The sequence below is a fragment of the Schistocerca nitens genome, chromosome 6 (genome assembly GCF_023898315.1).
Source record: "Schistocerca nitens isolate TAMUIC-IGC-003100 chromosome 6, iqSchNite1.1, whole genome shotgun sequence".
In the NCBI taxonomy this organism is placed as follows: Eukaryota; Metazoa; Arthropoda; class Insecta; order Orthoptera; family Acrididae; genus Schistocerca; species Schistocerca nitens.
In genome coordinates, this window is record NC_064619.1 from 315816191 (window position 1) to 315834600 (window position 18410).

An 18410-nucleotide genomic window follows, 5' to 3' on the forward strand; every position below is an offset into this window, starting at 1 on the left:
CCAGAATGAATTATAACTGTAGACAATATGTCATTTTATAAGTGTATCATGATTGCTCAAGTCTATCAAGACTTTCTAGCTTTTATAATCAAAGTTTCACTTGTGGTACTGTTTTCTTTAGAGGTACTTGAAATGTTCAGCCTCATATTAATTATTAAGTTCCCTGTTTCCATTTAGTTGTGTACTGACACAGAATGTACAATCCTAAAGCATAGTGGTGCATTAAAAGTAAGAACTAAATGTTGAATTTCAAAACAAACATACATAATCAAGAAGCAAGATATGTGGCGAGCCAACTGAACGGCCACTCTTACTTAACATTCTATATTGGCATGAACACACCACATTCATAGTTTAACATTATACCATCAGTATCAAACATCACAAACATCCCACCAATGAGTATTTACTGGAATGTAATAGAGGGGAATGAATATTTGTGCCACAAATTGCATTTCAACAACAATAATTTTTAACTCTTTAGCTGGATCTCTTAATGAAGCACCACTCAATATATACTACTTTCTTCTCTCTTTACAGCTCTACTGCCTTCTTCCTTTTTTACTCCTCTCTGTTATCTTATGTAACTTTTTTTGCTTCTCATTCATACATTCTGAATTATCTTTACATCCTCCTATTTTCTCTGTTTCCATGCACCTTATGTTTGTACAGCTAAATATTTTTACTTTCATCAGTATTTCATACTTATTTTTAATTACTTTTGAATACATTATGGGCACAGCAGTGATCAATGTCTTATAAATAATTACTATTAAAAACAGTCTTGATGACGATTTATTTAACAAGGTGACCGGTTTCAACCACTACTGTGGTCATCTTCAGACCATTGAGTAGGAACCTCTTTCTGTTGAAGATTCTTCAACAGAAAGAGGTTCCTACTCAATGGTCTGAAGATCACCACAGTAGTGGTTGAAACCGGTCACCTTGTTAAATAAATCGTCATCAAGACTGTTTTTAATAGTAATTATTTATTTTTAATTGTTGTAGTTTTCATGACTTTTGATTTTATTTCCCCCTTTCATCTAGCGTTACCCCTCTCTTCATTCACCCCTGTCAATGTTTTCTGCATCTCTTATCTTCATCTGTATTCTGTGATTTCATGCAAGTATTGATTCCCATAGTTTAACTATTAGTGACAGAGTCAGCATATTAGCTTACTTTATATACTTCCATTCAATGAAACTTGCTGTAAGAATAAATACCTGATGTCCCTCTAAGAATTTCATACAGGCAAATATTTAAAGAAAATTAGGTATAAATGCCACATTACATTTATTCTCTTACGAAGTTTGTTGTGGAGCAACAGACATTATTTCAGAATAATAGTAGTGTTCGTAACTATAGTAGTGTTCATAACTATAACATTAGGAATAAAAATAATGTCCACTATCCACAACTCGATCGTACTGTTGCACAGAAAGAAGCAAAGTATGCATCCATAAAAATATTTGACCACCTCTTTCCTGAATTAAAGGTGCTGAAAGATAATAAATAAAATGCTTAAAACACATAGGAATAATTTACATTTGACAACTCTCTCTATTCCATAAATGAATTCTTGAATAGAAAATGTAGATGTAATGGGGTTAAATTTATCAAATTTTGTTGTAGACCTAAACAAAAGAATCCAGTTATGTAAACTGCCTACAGGTAACCATGTTTTCACTAATAAAATGTATCTTCCTTGTGAACATAATGAAATGCTTCATATCATGTTGAACTGCCACAAATATGACTCACAGAATGTGCAAAAAATAGAAAAAATAAACTAATACTATAATCTTGCTTGATCGACTGTTGTAGCTTCTGATGCCTTTTCAGCATCTTGGTTTTTCAATGCTTCAGGGGTTGGGACTACATTTACTTTTATTTATCAGCTATTCATCTTTGCTTTAATTTATCTTATTACTTGTACCGTATCTCTTTGCTAACGAAGGAACTGATTAAAAGTCCCATAAGGCAGCGAGAGACTCAATATCCATTCCACATCCTGTACCTTCTGTGAGGAAACAAATAAGTACAATGCAGTACAAAACACCATATTATGATAATTATTAGCGTCAACATTTATATTTGATGTGTTTCAAGGATCTGCTATCATATTCAGAACAGAGGAAAGTGACAAATCTAAATACACCAAAGTGGCAGTTCCAAATCCACGGCATACTCCATTACTAAAAGAAGATTCGTATTTTGGTGAGTAAAAACAGAGTTAGTATAATCTCTCTGTGACTGATTTTCAACAGTTTCTAATAGCATTGTACATTTTTAAGGTTATTCACTGGGGACAGGAAAATTCTACGCTGATACAAATGAAGTATTCTACGTAAGTGGAGTTCCACGTGGTGCAGATTGCAAAGGGAAGGTGAGAGAGAATGTGTGCTCATATATACTTTATTTTGTGGTCCTAATTTCATATAGTGCATTCTAATTTTATTTGAAAATAGTTTGAAATTTTGCCTTTGTCTTTATCTGTAAATTATTTGGCACATATGAAAAATAATAAAAGGTAAAATTTAATGTTCTCTGTTGAGTCCTCCCTCAACATGTCCTAATTTAAGTGTATGATCTTACCATGATAACTGAAGTCTGGTAGCCTGCATTACCTAACAAATGTAATGTATAAATATAATCACATTTATTGTACTACATAAATTATAAATAAAAATTTCTCACCTCCTATTTGACTGCCCATAGAGACAACTCAGTATTGGGTATGTAGGGTTGTTAACCATTTTACCTAACCACATGGTGGGGTCAGTGGTGCATGAAAGCATAGGCACCTACTGTGGTGTCAGTGCGACATACTGATCTCCAGGCAAGCAGGTGTGGTGTGAGAAGGCCATTGTTTGATAGCCAGTAATGGTTATCTCTGAATTTCTTTGTGTCTGCATCTTTATCGGTGATGCTCAGAGCAGCTTTACTCACATCCTGTCCACGGCTTCCTTCTTAATTACTCACCAAGTAAAAGCACCACTGGAAGTTGGCATAGTGCAAATGTCTTGGCTGCAGCAGTCACTCACGGTCTCCTGATGCCTGATGTGCAGGCAGTGTCTTTTGACTGCTGCAATTAGACTTCAGAGGCAGTATTCAAGTTGTATTTGGAGATGTAAGCCAGACAGCATGAACTCAGTCAAATGTTCATGCATCCAATCATTGGACAGAAAAGAAAACTAACTAACACAAAAAGGGAACTAAGGATCTCATAAAAAGCCAATATACCCCAGGATGAATACAGGAATCAGATTCAATGTCTGAAAACAGAGTGGGAAATGAATTGACATCTCTCCAGAATTCCAAGTCAGAATGTTCTACGAGAAACAACATGTACATCACTTAAACATGACTTGCAATGAAAATCTTCCACAAATATCCCTCTGAAAGCTTCTGTTCAGAAGTTTTGTTCTTCTTTCCCTACTCTTATGCTTCAGGATGCTGAATTTCTGATCATATTGTGTTGCTTTGCTATGTATCCCAATGAATGATTCATTCAATTCCTCCATCCTTCCAGTCTTGGTTATAGGATACCAACCTTTTTGATTTTGATTTCAAAAATCCCTGGACAGCAGCCAGCACGAAACACATGAACTTCAGTAAACTAGAATATTATAGTATAACAGCAAATGCTGCAAAATGGTTCAAATCTTATATCTCTGGCAGGGAACAAAGGGTGTTATTAGGAAAGAGACATGTATCAAGCTATCAGGCATCATCCAACTGGGAACTAATTACATGTGGGGTCCCACAAGGTTCCATTTTGGGGCCCTTACTTTTTCTTGTGTATATCAATGACCTTTCGTCAGTAACATTACCAGATGCCAAGTTTGTTTTGTTTGCCGATGATACAAACATTGCAATAAATAGCAAATCAAGTGTAGTCTTAGAAAGATCAGCCAATAAAATATTTGTGGACATTAATCACTGGTTCATAGCCAATTCTTTGTCACTAAACTTTGAAAAAACACACTACATGCAGTTCAGAACTTGTAAGGGGTGTCCCAAGAGTATATGTCTAACATACAATGACAAGAAGATAGAAGAAGTGGACAGTGTTAAATTCTTGGGATTACAGCTTGATAATAAATTCAACTGGGAGGAGCACACCACAGAACTGCTGAAGCGTCTTAACAAATCTCTGTTTGCAATGCGAATTTTGTCAGACATAGGGAATATAAAAATGAAAAAGCTGGCATACTATGCTTACTTCCATTCCATAATGTCATATGGGATTATTTTTTGGGGTAATTCATCAAGCCAAGCTAAAGTTCTCTGGGCACAAAAACGTGCAGTGAGAGTTATATGTGGTGTGAACTCAAGAACATCCTGCAGAAGCCTGTTTAGGGAACTAGGGATACTAACTACTGCTTCCCAATATATTTATTCCTTAATGAAATTTGTCATTAAAATATATCACTTTTTCAAACCAACAGCTCAATTCATGGAATCAATACTAGAAATAAGAATAATCTTCACAAGAATTTAAAGTCACTTAGTCTTGTACAAAAAGGTGTGCATTATTCAGGAACACACATTTTCAATAACTTGCCAGCAGCCATAAAAAGCTTAACAACCAATGAAATTCAGTTTAAGAGAAGCCTAAAGGATTTATTGGTGGCCAACTCCTTCTACTCCATTGATGAATTTCTTAGTAAAACCAACTGATTTGTATATAAGTACAACAAAACTTCTGCACAATTTCAGTGCAGTAATGTATTCATTGAAAATTTGTGTGTCTGTGTTGTGTGTGTGTGTTTGTGTGTGTGTGTGTGTGTGTGTTAGTATAATCTAACTTCTGCACCATTTCAGTGCAGTAATGTGTTCATTGTAAATAAGTATTACAGTAGTTGTATTACCTTATAAATAAATAAAAAACTTTTTTATTTTAAATTCAGTGCATTAGTATTTGTAAAATGACTCTTAGTGTTCATTAAAAAATGACGATCATTCCACTTGGGACCTGTGGAATGGTACATTAGCTTATTTGTTTTAGTTGTAAATATTTGTCATGTATTGTTGTTTTTCTGACATGTTCCACATCCTGGAGGACCTCCTCACTACGGATCAATTGGAATGAAAGTAAATCGAATCTAAATCTAATCTAATCAGGCTGTGTTCCAGTGGTGTTCTTGTCACTGCATCAGCCTCTACCCACAGAAAATACCCTGTTGGATTTCTCCTGAGAAATGGTTGTGAATGTTTTCAGATGTCCTGTCTCTGCTTCCCTTGATCTCCAAGAAGGAAGCAGCTTTACAGCAGGTCCATTTTACTGTAACATGAAACCCTTTACACCTCCTTCTCAAGTGTCTCAGGTCCTGGGAAACTTGATGACGTCCTTCACCTGTCAGTCAGTGTTTGAACAGGATACCATTTTCAGAGTAAAGTATAACACATACAAACCACAACTGTCTATCTTCTGTGGTTTTATGGAAAGTCTCACAATAACAAAGTGCAGCTTAACTGCAACCCTATTGTTTAGAGTGGCAGGCTGCAAAGTATTACAGTAGGAAAATTTCTCAAGAACAGGCTCTCTTCTGTTCTATGACATAACAATTCGTGGCTGTATCTGAGGCACCCATTGGCTCCCTAACACAGTGAATTTGCAAAATTAAAGTTCATTTGTAGAGATAATGACGCATTTCACAAGATGCTCATGAAGTTTATCTATGCCCAACAATAGGTTTATTCAAGACACTGAAAGTCACTTGATGTATATGGCAGTGAAGTTTGAATACAGTAATGTTATAGGCAGTCATTCCTGTATCACTTCTGAATACAATAATGTAAAAACTCTTTCCCATAACTCTCTGTAAGTGCTATCATTAATAAAAAGATTTTCCATTATTACTATGCTGTTTATGGGAAACTGGTCCTTGATATTTCATAAGTACCTTTTCACAACAGATTTTGACTACTGATACTGTCATTGAAACCTAATGTCCACTTGTCTCTGTCGGTGCTCATTACTTGATGTCTGCTATTAATCCAGTCTGACAGGATCCCACTTATTTAAGAAAGATTCAGGAACAGACTAAGAGTCTTCCTCAAGTATTCCATTTTTGTTTTTTAAATGGAACAAATTATTGAGCCAAACATTTTAAAGCCACATGATCACTTCTTTTCATAGCCCACTTCTTAACTTTATTATATGACTAATTGACAATTTGTTCTGTTATGTTTACTGAATGTTGAATCTCTGTTTATGCACTATGCTGTAACATTGCAACTACGTTTTCATCTATGAAATAAAATCATCTTTGAAGTGCTTGACAGTTAAAAATTACAATTGTGGCAAAATCAAGATCTAATATAAATATTACAGTGATATAAAATACACATCCCTTGGTCCAAATAGTCTGATAAATTGTAGAATGAGTGACTAATGAGATATTCTGTATTCTTTTATTTTGTCTCTGAATATTTGGGGACTTTCAATTAGCTGCCTGACATATACTAGCAACCTTTTATAGACTTTTGAACTTCACTCTGAACCCTAGAGAGAGATGCATAGACTGTCTGAAAATTAATTTTCCATCTAGCCCATTGATCTCTGGTTATGGAGAATTCAAGGTATCCTTTATCAGAACTGTCCAATATTAAATCTACACACATCAAAAAAAGTTTTGTGTCACCATGGTGTGCAGAACTTCTGAAAATAGACATAGACTGTGGATATTGTATCACAGACACAGTCCCTTTTACTGTTCAGAGATATCAGTAAAGTCACCCAAAGATGTAAACAACCATGCGTGAGCAGCACCTATTAGACTGAGGGGGTCTGATAGCCAATCACGACCCGTCATTCCATGAAGAAGGGGGTACACAGCTCCTGTTGTCTGTAGTTCAACCATGCCTAGATGGTCAATACCATGGTTCGATTGTGTCCACATTGTTACTTTGTGCCAGGAAGGGCTCTCAACGAGGGAAGTGTCCAGGCATCTCGGAGTGAATCAAAATGATTTTGTTTGGATGTAGAGGAGATACAGAGAGAAAGGAACTATCACTGGCATGACTCGCTCAGGCTGCGCAAGGGCCACTACTGAAGTGGATGACTGCTACCTACGTATTATAGCTCAGAGGAACCCTGACAGCAGTGCCACCGTGTTGAATAATGCTTTTTATGCAGCCACTGCATGTCATGTTATGACTCAAACTGTGAGCAATAGGCTGCATGATACACAAATTCAATCCCGACATCCACGGCAAGATCCATCTTTGCAACCATGGCACCATGCAGCGTGGTACAGATGGGCCCAACAACATGTGGAATGAACTGCTCAGGATTGGCATCATGTTCTCTTCACTGATGACTGTCACATATGCCTTCAACCAGACAATCATCAGAGATGTGTTTGGAGACCACCCGGTCAGGCTGAATGCGTTAGACACATTGTCCAGCGAGTGCAGCAAGGTGGAAGTTCCCTGCAGTTTTGGGGTGGCATTATGTGGGGCTGACATATGCCGCTGGTAGTCATGGAAGGCACTGTAATGGCTGTACAATACGTGAATGCTATCCTCTGGCCAGTAGTGCAACCATATCAGCAGCATATTGGCGAGGCATTCATCTTCGTGGATGACAATTCGCGCCCTCATTGTGCACATCTTGTGAATGACTTCCTTCAGGATAACGACATTGCTCGAATAGAGTGGCTAGCATTTTCTACAGACATGAACCCTGTCGAACATGCCTGGGATAGATTGAAAAGGGCTGTTTATGGATGATGTGACCCGCCAATCATTCTGAGGAGTCTACGCTGAATTGTCATTGAGGAATGGGGCAATCTGGACCAACAGTGCCTTGATGAACATATGGATAGTATGCCATGATGAATAAAGGCTTGTATCTATGCAAGAGGATGTGCTACTGAGTATTAGAGGTACCAGTGTGTACAGCAATCTGGACCACCACCTCTGAAGGTCTCGCTGTATGGTGGTACAACATGCAATGTGAGGTTTTCATGAGCAATAAAAAGGTCAGAAATGATGTTTATGTTGATCTCTATTCCAATTTTCTGTACATGTTCCAGAAATCTCAGAACTGAGGTGATGCAAAACTTTTTTCGATGTGTATATATTGGAATCTCAATGTGTAGTTACTTCCCAGTTACTTATGCTCTTTCTTATTGGTGATTGTTTAACGAATTTTAAAACCTTTTGTTGCTGGGGCATATAGACTGTGTTTTCAAGACTAGCATTGAAGTGCAGCACTCAAAGAGCTGTTCAGTGCAGTGCTCACTGAAGTCATGGCCTCAGACCTCATTACACTTTTGTGTTTATAGCCACACCCTCTTTCCTCATAAGAGAGAACTTACTACCTCATAAGAGAGAACTTACTTCAATTTACACATGATTTGGTATGTAGGACATTTGCAACTGAGATGCATGATAATTAATTTAGAAAGATTTATTTGAGTTGTACTAATTAATTCAAACCATAACTGGTTTTTTGGAATTTAAACCCCCATCTTCTTCCCTCCTCTCCTTTGTATGTCACAGTTTCATACACTTGAAGATGGCATTTTAAAATCCTGAAAGTGGTCATGGTTTGAATAAATAATTAGCACAACTGAAGTGGATCTCTCTACATTCATTACTTCCACATAATTTTACAACGGAATTTTTTAATGTTTAAGGTTTACATCTTTCTGTGTTGCAGATTCAAATATTTTCAGTTAAAATAGACCAGGAGAGGCAGAAATCAGAACTTTTTATAATAAATGAATATGAAGGAAAAGTAATGGGAGAATACTTTGGGGCTGCCATTAGCATTGTCGATCTCAATTCAGATGGTCTTGATGACATTCTGGTTGGTGCACCATTGCATCCTCCACTGGATTCTGGAAGAGTATATGTTTACATCAATAGCTTACAGGTATGGATGATGTTAAATGATATCAGTATTCAATAATCTAGCAGGTATGTGGACCTAAACATATAAAAAACTGTAACATGGCTGCTGTTAGCATTATCAAAATCAATCAGATGGTCTTTATGACATTCTGGTTGGTGCACCTTTGCACCCTCAATTGGATTCTATAAGAGTATATGTTTGCATCAATAGCTTACAAGAATGGATGATGTTGAATGGTTTCAGTATTCAGTAGTCTAGCAGTTACGTAGACCTACACATATAAAGAGCTGTAGCATGGCACTAGGTGACTTACGGAGTTTCAAAGCCTCTTACTTCCTACTACAGTATCCTACAGGGCATCTGTGCTTCTGATAGTGCATATCTGCTTGCTGCTATGCTCATACTATGAAAAAACATAGAAAATTTTTACTTTCAGTTATGACTTTCTGTATAGGGTGTCAGAAATAAGTTTGATAATGCCAATGTGATATCTCAGGGCAAGAAAAGAAAATTATACCATTAATAGGAAATTTAGCCTATGATTGTAACAGTACTCCACACTTTGGTGAATCCCTGACAGGTGGATAAATTCACAATGATCAGTTAAAGTGGGGGTAAGAGCTAGAGAAATCCATTGTATTTCTTGCTGGAGAAATATAAATGAGAGAAGGGTAAGATAAAAATGAAGGTAGATCAGTGTTTTCTTGTTTGCATATTGAGTAACCCTGAAGAAGTTTGTGACATGCTTGCAGAAGCATTAACTACAAAAATTCAAGTTATTGCATTCATTTTTGTTCATGTAAGGTAATATAGTCTTTCATGATTTGCAATGTATCTTCAGAGCTACATGAGAAGCATTGTATAGTGGAATATTGTTGATTAGTACTGGATTAATTGGTGTCATGAGGTAGCTATTCTCCAGTCTTGTTTCAGTTGGCCTTAAAAAAAAAAAGAAGTGCTTTTGGATGTAAGCTCCCTCGTAAAACTGGAGTCAGCAACATCAACTACTTAGGTGAGGAGTAAGCAAAACTGTTATTCCTCTTGGCACAAAAATCTGAATTACGAGAGTTGACTGAAAAGTAATGTCTCCACCTTCCTAACTCTTCAGTAGTTGGCAGCATTGGTATGCAGCAGCTACTGTCCTGTTCCAGAGCTTCTTCATTACAGCTCCAGATGGCGGGAAGCCTTAGCATTAAATGGTTGTGTTGTTACAGTGTAAAGTATGGAACCCTGTGCAGATGGTCGGTCAATGAGATTTAAGCAACATGCAGTCATTGAATTCTTGACAGCAGAAGGTGTCCCCCCAAAGGCGATTCATCAGAGAATGAAAGCTGTTTATGGTGACCCTGTTGATAGGAGTACTGTGCGTCATTGGGCAAGTAAGTTTAAAGATGCTGAGGTGGGAACATTTGACCTGTGTGACAAACAAAGAGCTGGATGTCCTATGACAGCCACCACTGAGTTTCACATGCAGAATGTTGACAGATTGATTCAGGATCATTGTATCACTCAGAAAGAAATTGCAAGCACAGTCAGCATTTCACAAGAACGTGTAGGTCACATTATTGCTTTGCTTGGCTATCGGAAGATCTGTGCACAATGGGTACCCTATATGCTGGCTTCTGAAATGAAAGTGCACAGACTTGAAGTTTGCCAGGAACTCCTCTCGAATTGTGAGAGTGAAGGTGACGCCTTTCTCCAGTCAATTGTGACAGAAGATGAAATGTGGGTACACCATTACAATGTCATTACACTTCTGATGAAGACGTTGAGAGAAGTGTGAGACTGTGGTTGTGGAAACAGAGTGTTGACTTCTTCCATGATGGCTTCAGTAAACCTGTTCATCATTGGCAGAATTGTATCAAATGGCTGGTGATTATGTGGAAAAGTGAATATTGATAATTAAAGATCACATTCTAAGGATTATTCTGCATTTGATTTATTAAAATATTCCCATCCAAGCCCAATTAGTGAAGGTGGAGGCATTACTTTTCATTCAACTCTTGTATATCCGTAGTTTACAAATTATAGTCCATCATTTCAGGGATGTATGCAGCAACTGTTCTGAAATTTTTGGTTTGTTCTGAATAGACAGTAAACTGGATCTGTAATTTAGGATGGTGGATTGTCATTGGGAGCTACTGAATATTATGCAGAAAAACTATACCTGTAACTCTACCATGAAATATAATAATCATCTTTCTTGTTTTATGGAGTAGAAAAGTTGAAATGGACAAGCTCCACCAAAAGGACCATAACTGCTTTCCTCTGTAATATCATGTGGAAAATAAACCACATATTCTCCTTAAGGAAGCCTTTCCATGAAAAACATCTTTTTTATCTTTTTATTGCATTGACTGGGTGTCATGTATTCAGCATTTTGACCCAAAAACATTTACTGTGGACCTACCAAAAAGCAGATGAGATAAAAGAAACATTAGACAATGAGATTTTGTAGACTTCATGATAATTAGTGCTGAAACATCCATTCAACGGGATGATGATAGGGGAAAAAGTTGCTATAGGTTGGTGAAAAAAAAAATCTTAGTACTCGTGTGAAGTGTTGCAAGAAAATAAAAGCTGATTTAAGTAAAAAAGGCAATACACACACACACAATAGGCATATGTATGTGTGTTTGTGCGTATGTTTCTGTTTTTGAACTCTAACTCATGAAAGGATAACTCTAAAAGCTAGCAAGTTTTCTTTCTTTTCTGTGTGCCTATTCACAACTCAATGTTTCCACTTTTCTGTGAGTGGTCTCCTTTAATCCTCGAGTATTCACATTGTACAGGAACATAAAAACTAGTAAGTTAGCAACAAAGTGTAGTTTTTAGAAGGGATGTTCAATAAATAATGCAACACATTTTTTTTCTAAAAGAAGACTGGTTATATTCAGGATTCCAATACACCATATTATTCCCCACCCTTTTGACAACAAAAAGCTATTTTTCGGCATAATCTCCATTCAATGCAATGATCTTATGCCACCTTACTGAGAGGGCCTGTATGTGCATGTGGCACCACTCTACTGATTGAGATCAGAGTCCTTGTCTTACTGCATCAATAACCTCCCCATCCTCCATGTACTGCTCCCGTAGAGTACATCCTTCATTGGATCAAACAGACTGGAGTTGGAAGGCATGAGATCCAGGCTGCAGGGTGATTGAGGAAGAACAGTTCAGTTAAGTTTTGTGAGCTTCCATCAGGTGCACATACTTGTGTTAGGCCTTGCATTGTTATGGAAAAGGAAAAGTTTGTTAGCATTTTTGTCACGATGAACACATTGAAGTCATTTCTTCAATTTCCTGGTAGTAGTACAACATGCTTCAGAGTTGATCGTTGTACCATCAGGGAGGACATTAAACAGAATAACCCCATCAGAGTTCCAGAATACTGTCACTATGACTCTTCTGGCTGAGGGTGCGGCTTTCAACTTTTCCTTCAGAGGAGAAGTGGTGTGTCACCACTCTCTGGACTGCCATTTTGTTTCTGATTTGAAGCGATGAACCCATGTTTCATTTCCTGTGGTGATGTTCAACAAAAATTGGTGTTAATCAGCCTCATAATACGCAAGCAATTCTGTACAGATGTTCCTTCATTGCTCTTCATGATCTTCTGTTATGTGGTGAGGAACCCAGCGGGCACAAGCCTCACAGTACCCCAACTGGTGGTTGAGTGTGTCAGTACTACCAACAGAGACATCCAGTTGAGAACAAGGTTTTTGATTGTTATCCATTGATCACCTCGAATAAGAGTGACCACACATTCCAACATTGCAGGAGTCACAGCTGTGTGTGGCCGGCTGGCGCACAGGAGATCGGACAGGTTTTTGCGACTTTATTGTCATGATGATGGACACCTCACCCAGCAACTAACCGCACTTTTGTTCACTGCCAGGTCTCTGGAGATATTCTGCAATGACAGCTCTCTGCTTGAAAAGCATCACCTTCGCAGACATCATTTCAAAGGCTATTTACAGTGCTGCCACCTACTGGAACTTCATGAAACTATAGTAGCTGAAGCAAGAGTATTCCACGATGTCCCACAACAAATTCTGCAGTTTTTCAACTGAAATTGGTTGGGGAAAGAAAAAAAATTGTTGCCTTACTTGTACTTATTGAATGCCTCATGATATTTTTAAACATCTATACAAAATTATTTTTATTAAACTGTACTGCTTATAGGGACTCCTTTTGAAGTGTAGATGCAGTTCTAATTATGTTTCACATACAGTAAAATTGTTTAATTCAGTGTCAGTTACAACAAACAATTCATAAAAATTAGTCATGCAACTTAATCAGCATCTAGAGAAAACCACGTTTTTAGATCTTCTTAGAATAAAGTAATGTGTTGTATTGTCTCTTACTTATTTGCAGTATTTGTACAATTGGTGAAATGCCTTCACTACACAGTGATTCTGATTTACAGGGACGATTTAAAGAAATTGGTGAAAGTCACAAAATAGTTGGTTCAGGTAGTCCTTGGTCCCGATTTGGTTCCGCAATATCAAACCTAGGTGACATAAACATGGATGGATTTCCAGGTAAACAAATTATTTTTCACAGATAAATGTAGCAGTTAGAGAGAATAAGAAAACAACAGCTGTAGTATTAATTTCACTTACTATGAATTTTTTACATTCATTATTTTATATTATTTATATTACATTATATTATATTTACTATCTTTAGTTATTCTTCATGGGAGGCATCAGATTTTGTGTTGACTATCACATTAAGGCAAAAAACTGGTGAAAACAACAGAAGATAATTGTGATAAGAGTTGTGGAAGCATGAATAAAAGGAAAGAATAGAGGAGTGAGAAGAAAACAAAAGAGGAAAGGGGAAGAGACTGGGAGTATACATAGGTTTCACAGTGGTAGATTGTAGGATTCTGGGGCAGCTCTCCCAAAGTTCCATCATCTGAATCAACATTACTTCTATATCCTTTTCCACTTTTTCTCTTCTGTCCCTCCCACAACATCTTCCTTAATTTATTAATTATTTTCCTCTATTTTCCATTTCAATCTAAATTTCATTTTTTCTTTGGGTTTTGGCTTGATACTACACACTTTCCACTATTTTCCCCATCTTTTGAGTCAAATTGTCCATTGCTTTTGCACTGTATCAAGAGGAAGCTCCTCCCTTCCCTTAAAGTGCTTTTTTTGACACTCATGCTTACTCAACCTGCCAAGTTTTCCATCCTAGAAATTCTCTTCACATGGGTCATTAGTGACTGTGATATCTCCACATTTAAAAAGATTAATATGTTACTGGAAAGTCCTTGATAGAATATAAATGACTGAAGGAGTAAAGTTATCATTCACTGTCTAGTTGAGGAATGAGGAGTCAACAGACACCTAATCGAGATTAAACTTGGTGAAAATTTTTCAGATAGTGGTTTCCTTAGAGCTAATTCACAAAAACACAAACATACACATACATGGCTACTTTTTCCAGTGAACTACACTTTCCTTGTGCACAGCCCATCCAACTCTTAAAGAGTTTTTTCACACTGCATAATTTATTACTAATTTCATGGAATCGCTACTGAAAATAAAAATAAATTTAATAAGGATTTAGTCACTTACTTTGGTCCAGAAAAGTATCCATTATTCAAGAATCACATTTTTAATAACTTGACAGTAGCCATAAAATGTTTAACTAATAATGAAGTTCAAAAGAAGAGGAGACTAAAGTATTTATTGGTGGCCAACTACTTCTATCCCATTCACAAATGCACATATTTTTGTGTAACATCAAATAATGCAAGTATTGCAAACAATCTGTGTCTTGAAAAAATTCACTGCAGTAATACATTCAGTGTACGTAAGTGCTGTAAAATGATTTTTCTGTTTGATGATTCTGTGCTATATTAGCCAAGAAATATCATAATATCACATATTTGAAGATCCATTCACTATGAATCTATGGAATAAAAAGAACTTATCTTATCTTGCTTTCTTTTTAATAAGACTATTAATTAACTGTCACAATTTGTATAATATGAAGAGAGGATTTGTTTTCCTATTTTTATCTGAATGAATTTCACATTTGACCATTTTCATTTTTTCCTCTTCTCACTTTTATTTGTTGTCTTTTCCTCTAGATGCATTAATCTAGAGTAATTTTAAGTTTATTTAATTTATTCATCAGTATATTAGCAGTTTACTGAAATATGGATTTCAGACATTGCTGTTGGAGCACCATATGAAGATGAAGGTCGCGGTGCTGTCTATGTGTGTATGGGTAGTGGTACAAGCAAGACAGGACTGAGAATGCCTTATTCACAGCGCATAGCTGCCTCTGAACTCAGTCCTTTGTTGATGGGTTTTGGGATTAGCATCTCTAGGGGTTTTGATGTCGATAACAACCACTACAATGGTAAGACTTCTCTCTTCTATACAAGTGTATCTAACAAAGTTAGCTAGTAGAAATAACATGTAAAAGAATAACTGTTAACATTCTATTAAGGCCTCAATATTAGAAATGGTTACTCTATAAATGGGCGTTTTCTGTGAAGCTTAGGGAAATAAAACTAACGAAAACACACTCAGCTTCTACAGCACTGTTTGAACACAGATACATTTTTATTGTTATTAGAGCCACTGCCGCATGAGCTACATATAAAATAAATTTATAGCAATTTTGAGGATTCGTTTAAAAGTATATAATTGCATCACTAGGTAAGCAATTGGCATAATGGAATTCAGAAAATTTTCACATTACAGGAAATGTTGTTATTCCTGAATGTAATATGTTGATTCATGGTCGATGAAAGAAAAATTACTGTATTTACTCGAATCTAAGCCGCACTCGAATCTAAGCCGCACCTGAAAAATGAGACTCGAAATCAAGGAAAAAAATTTTCCCGAATCTAAGCCGCACCTGAAATTTGAGACTCGAAATTCAAGGGGAGAGAAAAGTTTTAGGTCGCACCTCCAAATCGAAACAAAGTTCGTCTAATTGTAATATGAGACACAATTTAGGTTGAATGAATGACGATACAGCTGCTGTAGTTTGGTTCGAGTCGTAAGCTTAGCAGTTACGGTTTACCAGGTAGCCATTGCTACGTGTCACGCACTCCGTCCGTATTTATACGGATATCCTTCCTTTTTCACGTGCTTCGTCTGGTTTGAATCGATTGCTTATTTTGCTTTGATCTGATAAGTGCCATTTTCTTTGTTATAGGTGTTTACGTCACTCTAAGCTGAAAATGCATTACTGTACTGCGTCATGCATTGTTTGTCGCATTCTGATAGTGCGTGTTTACGGCCTGTCGCCGCTCGCGGCGTGGCTTGCTTTTGTGCGCGCTACCGCCGCTTACAAATAAAAAATAGAGAGGAATCGTTTCATTAGCGAAACATTTGTCGTTACTTACACTACTGCTTTCTTTGATAATGATCAACAAGAACCAAATAATAGACTGCGTATGATAGATGATGTTCTGAACGAAATTTTAGCGAAAATTTTTCTCCGTTTGAAAATCTTTGCAGGTGCCTCTTTAGTTCATTACATTCTGCACAGAAATTAGAGTCATCTTAGATTTAAAAATCTAGTCAGTTGCCGTGCTTCATTTCTGACTGTATCACTATCAGACATAAGAATAATACGAATATAAACATGACATGATATGTATATTCTTCCGCGTTTGCTGTTGTCTCACTCTAGTTTCGTAGTTTATTAGGCAGACAGGATTTAAATGAGATAGTAGCAAACACGAAACAATACATGGCAAAATGTTTATATTCGTATTAATCTTATGGCGAAGAGAATACTACATGTGATTCACAATTCATAAAAGCTCCTATTAGCAACCATCTCTTCTCACAGGTAGGAAAAAACTTCAGAACATAGAGTTGGCCATATTGACAAACATCCCTAACAGTCTTGCCAGTCGGATTTTCGTAGTACATTGAAATGCTGCTACATTGGAAGATGCACAATACGGAATTTGTATTTACTTCGTTGGATAATGTACCAAAATGCAGTGGTCGAATCTCTGGGCGGGGGAAAAAGGCTCGTCTTCCACTTTTTTTTTAAATTTATTTACTGACGCAGAGATTTTGGTGCCAGTATTTATCTTTGTGCCTACAAAGCATGCCTGTGTGGTGCTACATATATTCGACGGCAGAAGTTAGTTGTGGCGGCACCCACCAACATTTTTCAAAACTCCCGCTTGCTTTGCACTCAATTCTAAGCCGCAGGCGGTTTTTTGGATTACAAAAACCGGAAAAAAAGTGCGGCTTAGATTCGAGTAAATACGGTAGCAGGACACTCATAAAGTAAACGGTTTCTTTGAACAACACTATACTACACAAGACATGGTCCTATTGCATATATCTGTCCTTTCTTTCATCCAATTTATAAACTAGTTTGTTCAGCCATCTTCAGAGACCCTCGTCTTTTGAGTAAACTGCAAACAAGAGTGCAAAATCACATTTTTTACACCAGCAGTGCATTCACAGGAGTGACTGTTTTGTTAAGTGTCATAAACAATCTTATACTCAGGTGGGTGGCTGAAGTCAAGCATTTGGAATGCTAATCACACTTAACAAACTGAAATAAAATGTTACTGGAAAAAAGTTATACTAATTTGAAAATAAAAGTAACAAGTAACTTTCAAGATTTGGCACTGTAAATCAAGGTTGCTTGCTTATCAAATAGGAGTATTATAGAACAACAGTAACTATACTAGTAGTGATAATAATGCAGTAATTAATTCTTTTTATATACCATTTTCTATTATGTACATAATAGATCTTTGCAGCAACATAATTACTTGGAGTGAACCTAAGGGTTAGTGTTAACACAACACCAAGTCATTTATAGTTGTTTTTTGTTGACTTTACAGATGTGGCCATAGGTGCTTATGGATCTGGACATACCATTGTTCTACGGTCATACCCAGTAATAACATTGCTGCCACAAATACTTGCACCCAAAGTTATCTCTATCAATGATACAAGCTTCAATATATCAGCCTGTATAGGCTACCATGCACAGTATCCACCACCGATGGCTCGTAAGTAATTATTCTTTTCTTTTGCTCTTATTCTGTGTGTACACTGGAATGAATCAAGAAACAAGCTATCCAAGTTGTCACCCATTTATCAGTGGATTTTCTGTTTAGGAAATAATGATCTCCCCTCATGTACTTGCCATATTCAGTCCTGCATTTCTCATCAATGTAAATAAAAATAGAAGTAAAAGAAATAATATTAACAAAGGAGAACCTTGAGGGTTAACAGCAAGTCAGTACAGTGTGAGATCAAGCTGGACATTTCATAAGCCATTCTGTGTATATTTTACAACTATCCCTTTGTACATTCTAGACAACTAGTTGAACTCTTCTCACTAAATGTTGTTATATCCACTCATCAGAAGGTTCAGTGATCCAAGAAAGTGCCTCAAATACTTAGGAATCTTACCCACTTCTACCATATTCATATAGTTCATACATTCCAGGAAGTTAACTTCAGTTTCAAGTTTGTTCTCCACTAATGCTAAATTTTCTCATTGGTCACTGAAGAGAATTTTG

At 36.7% G+C, this 18410-nt stretch overlaps 1 protein-coding gene across 2 annotated transcripts in view; it reads left to right on the forward strand.

Annotated features, from left to right (window-relative positions):
- Positions 1–18410, forward strand: part of LOC126262537 (integrin alpha-PS4-like) — a 200876-nt gene that overhangs the window by 109903 nt on the left and 72563 nt on the right. For both annotated transcript variants that reach the window (XM_049959216.1, XM_049959215.1), the window contains exons 7-12: positions 2110–2217; positions 2295–2386; positions 8675–8890; positions 13299–13413; positions 15059–15253; positions 17724–17894. In XM_049959216.1, the coding sequence (XP_049815173.1) occupies positions 2110–2217; positions 2295–2386; positions 8675–8890; positions 13299–13413; positions 15059–15253; positions 17724–17894 (897 nt within the window). The remainder of the gene's footprint in view (positions 1–2109; positions 2218–2294; positions 2387–8674; positions 8891–13298; positions 13414–15058; positions 15254–17723; positions 17895–18410) is intronic.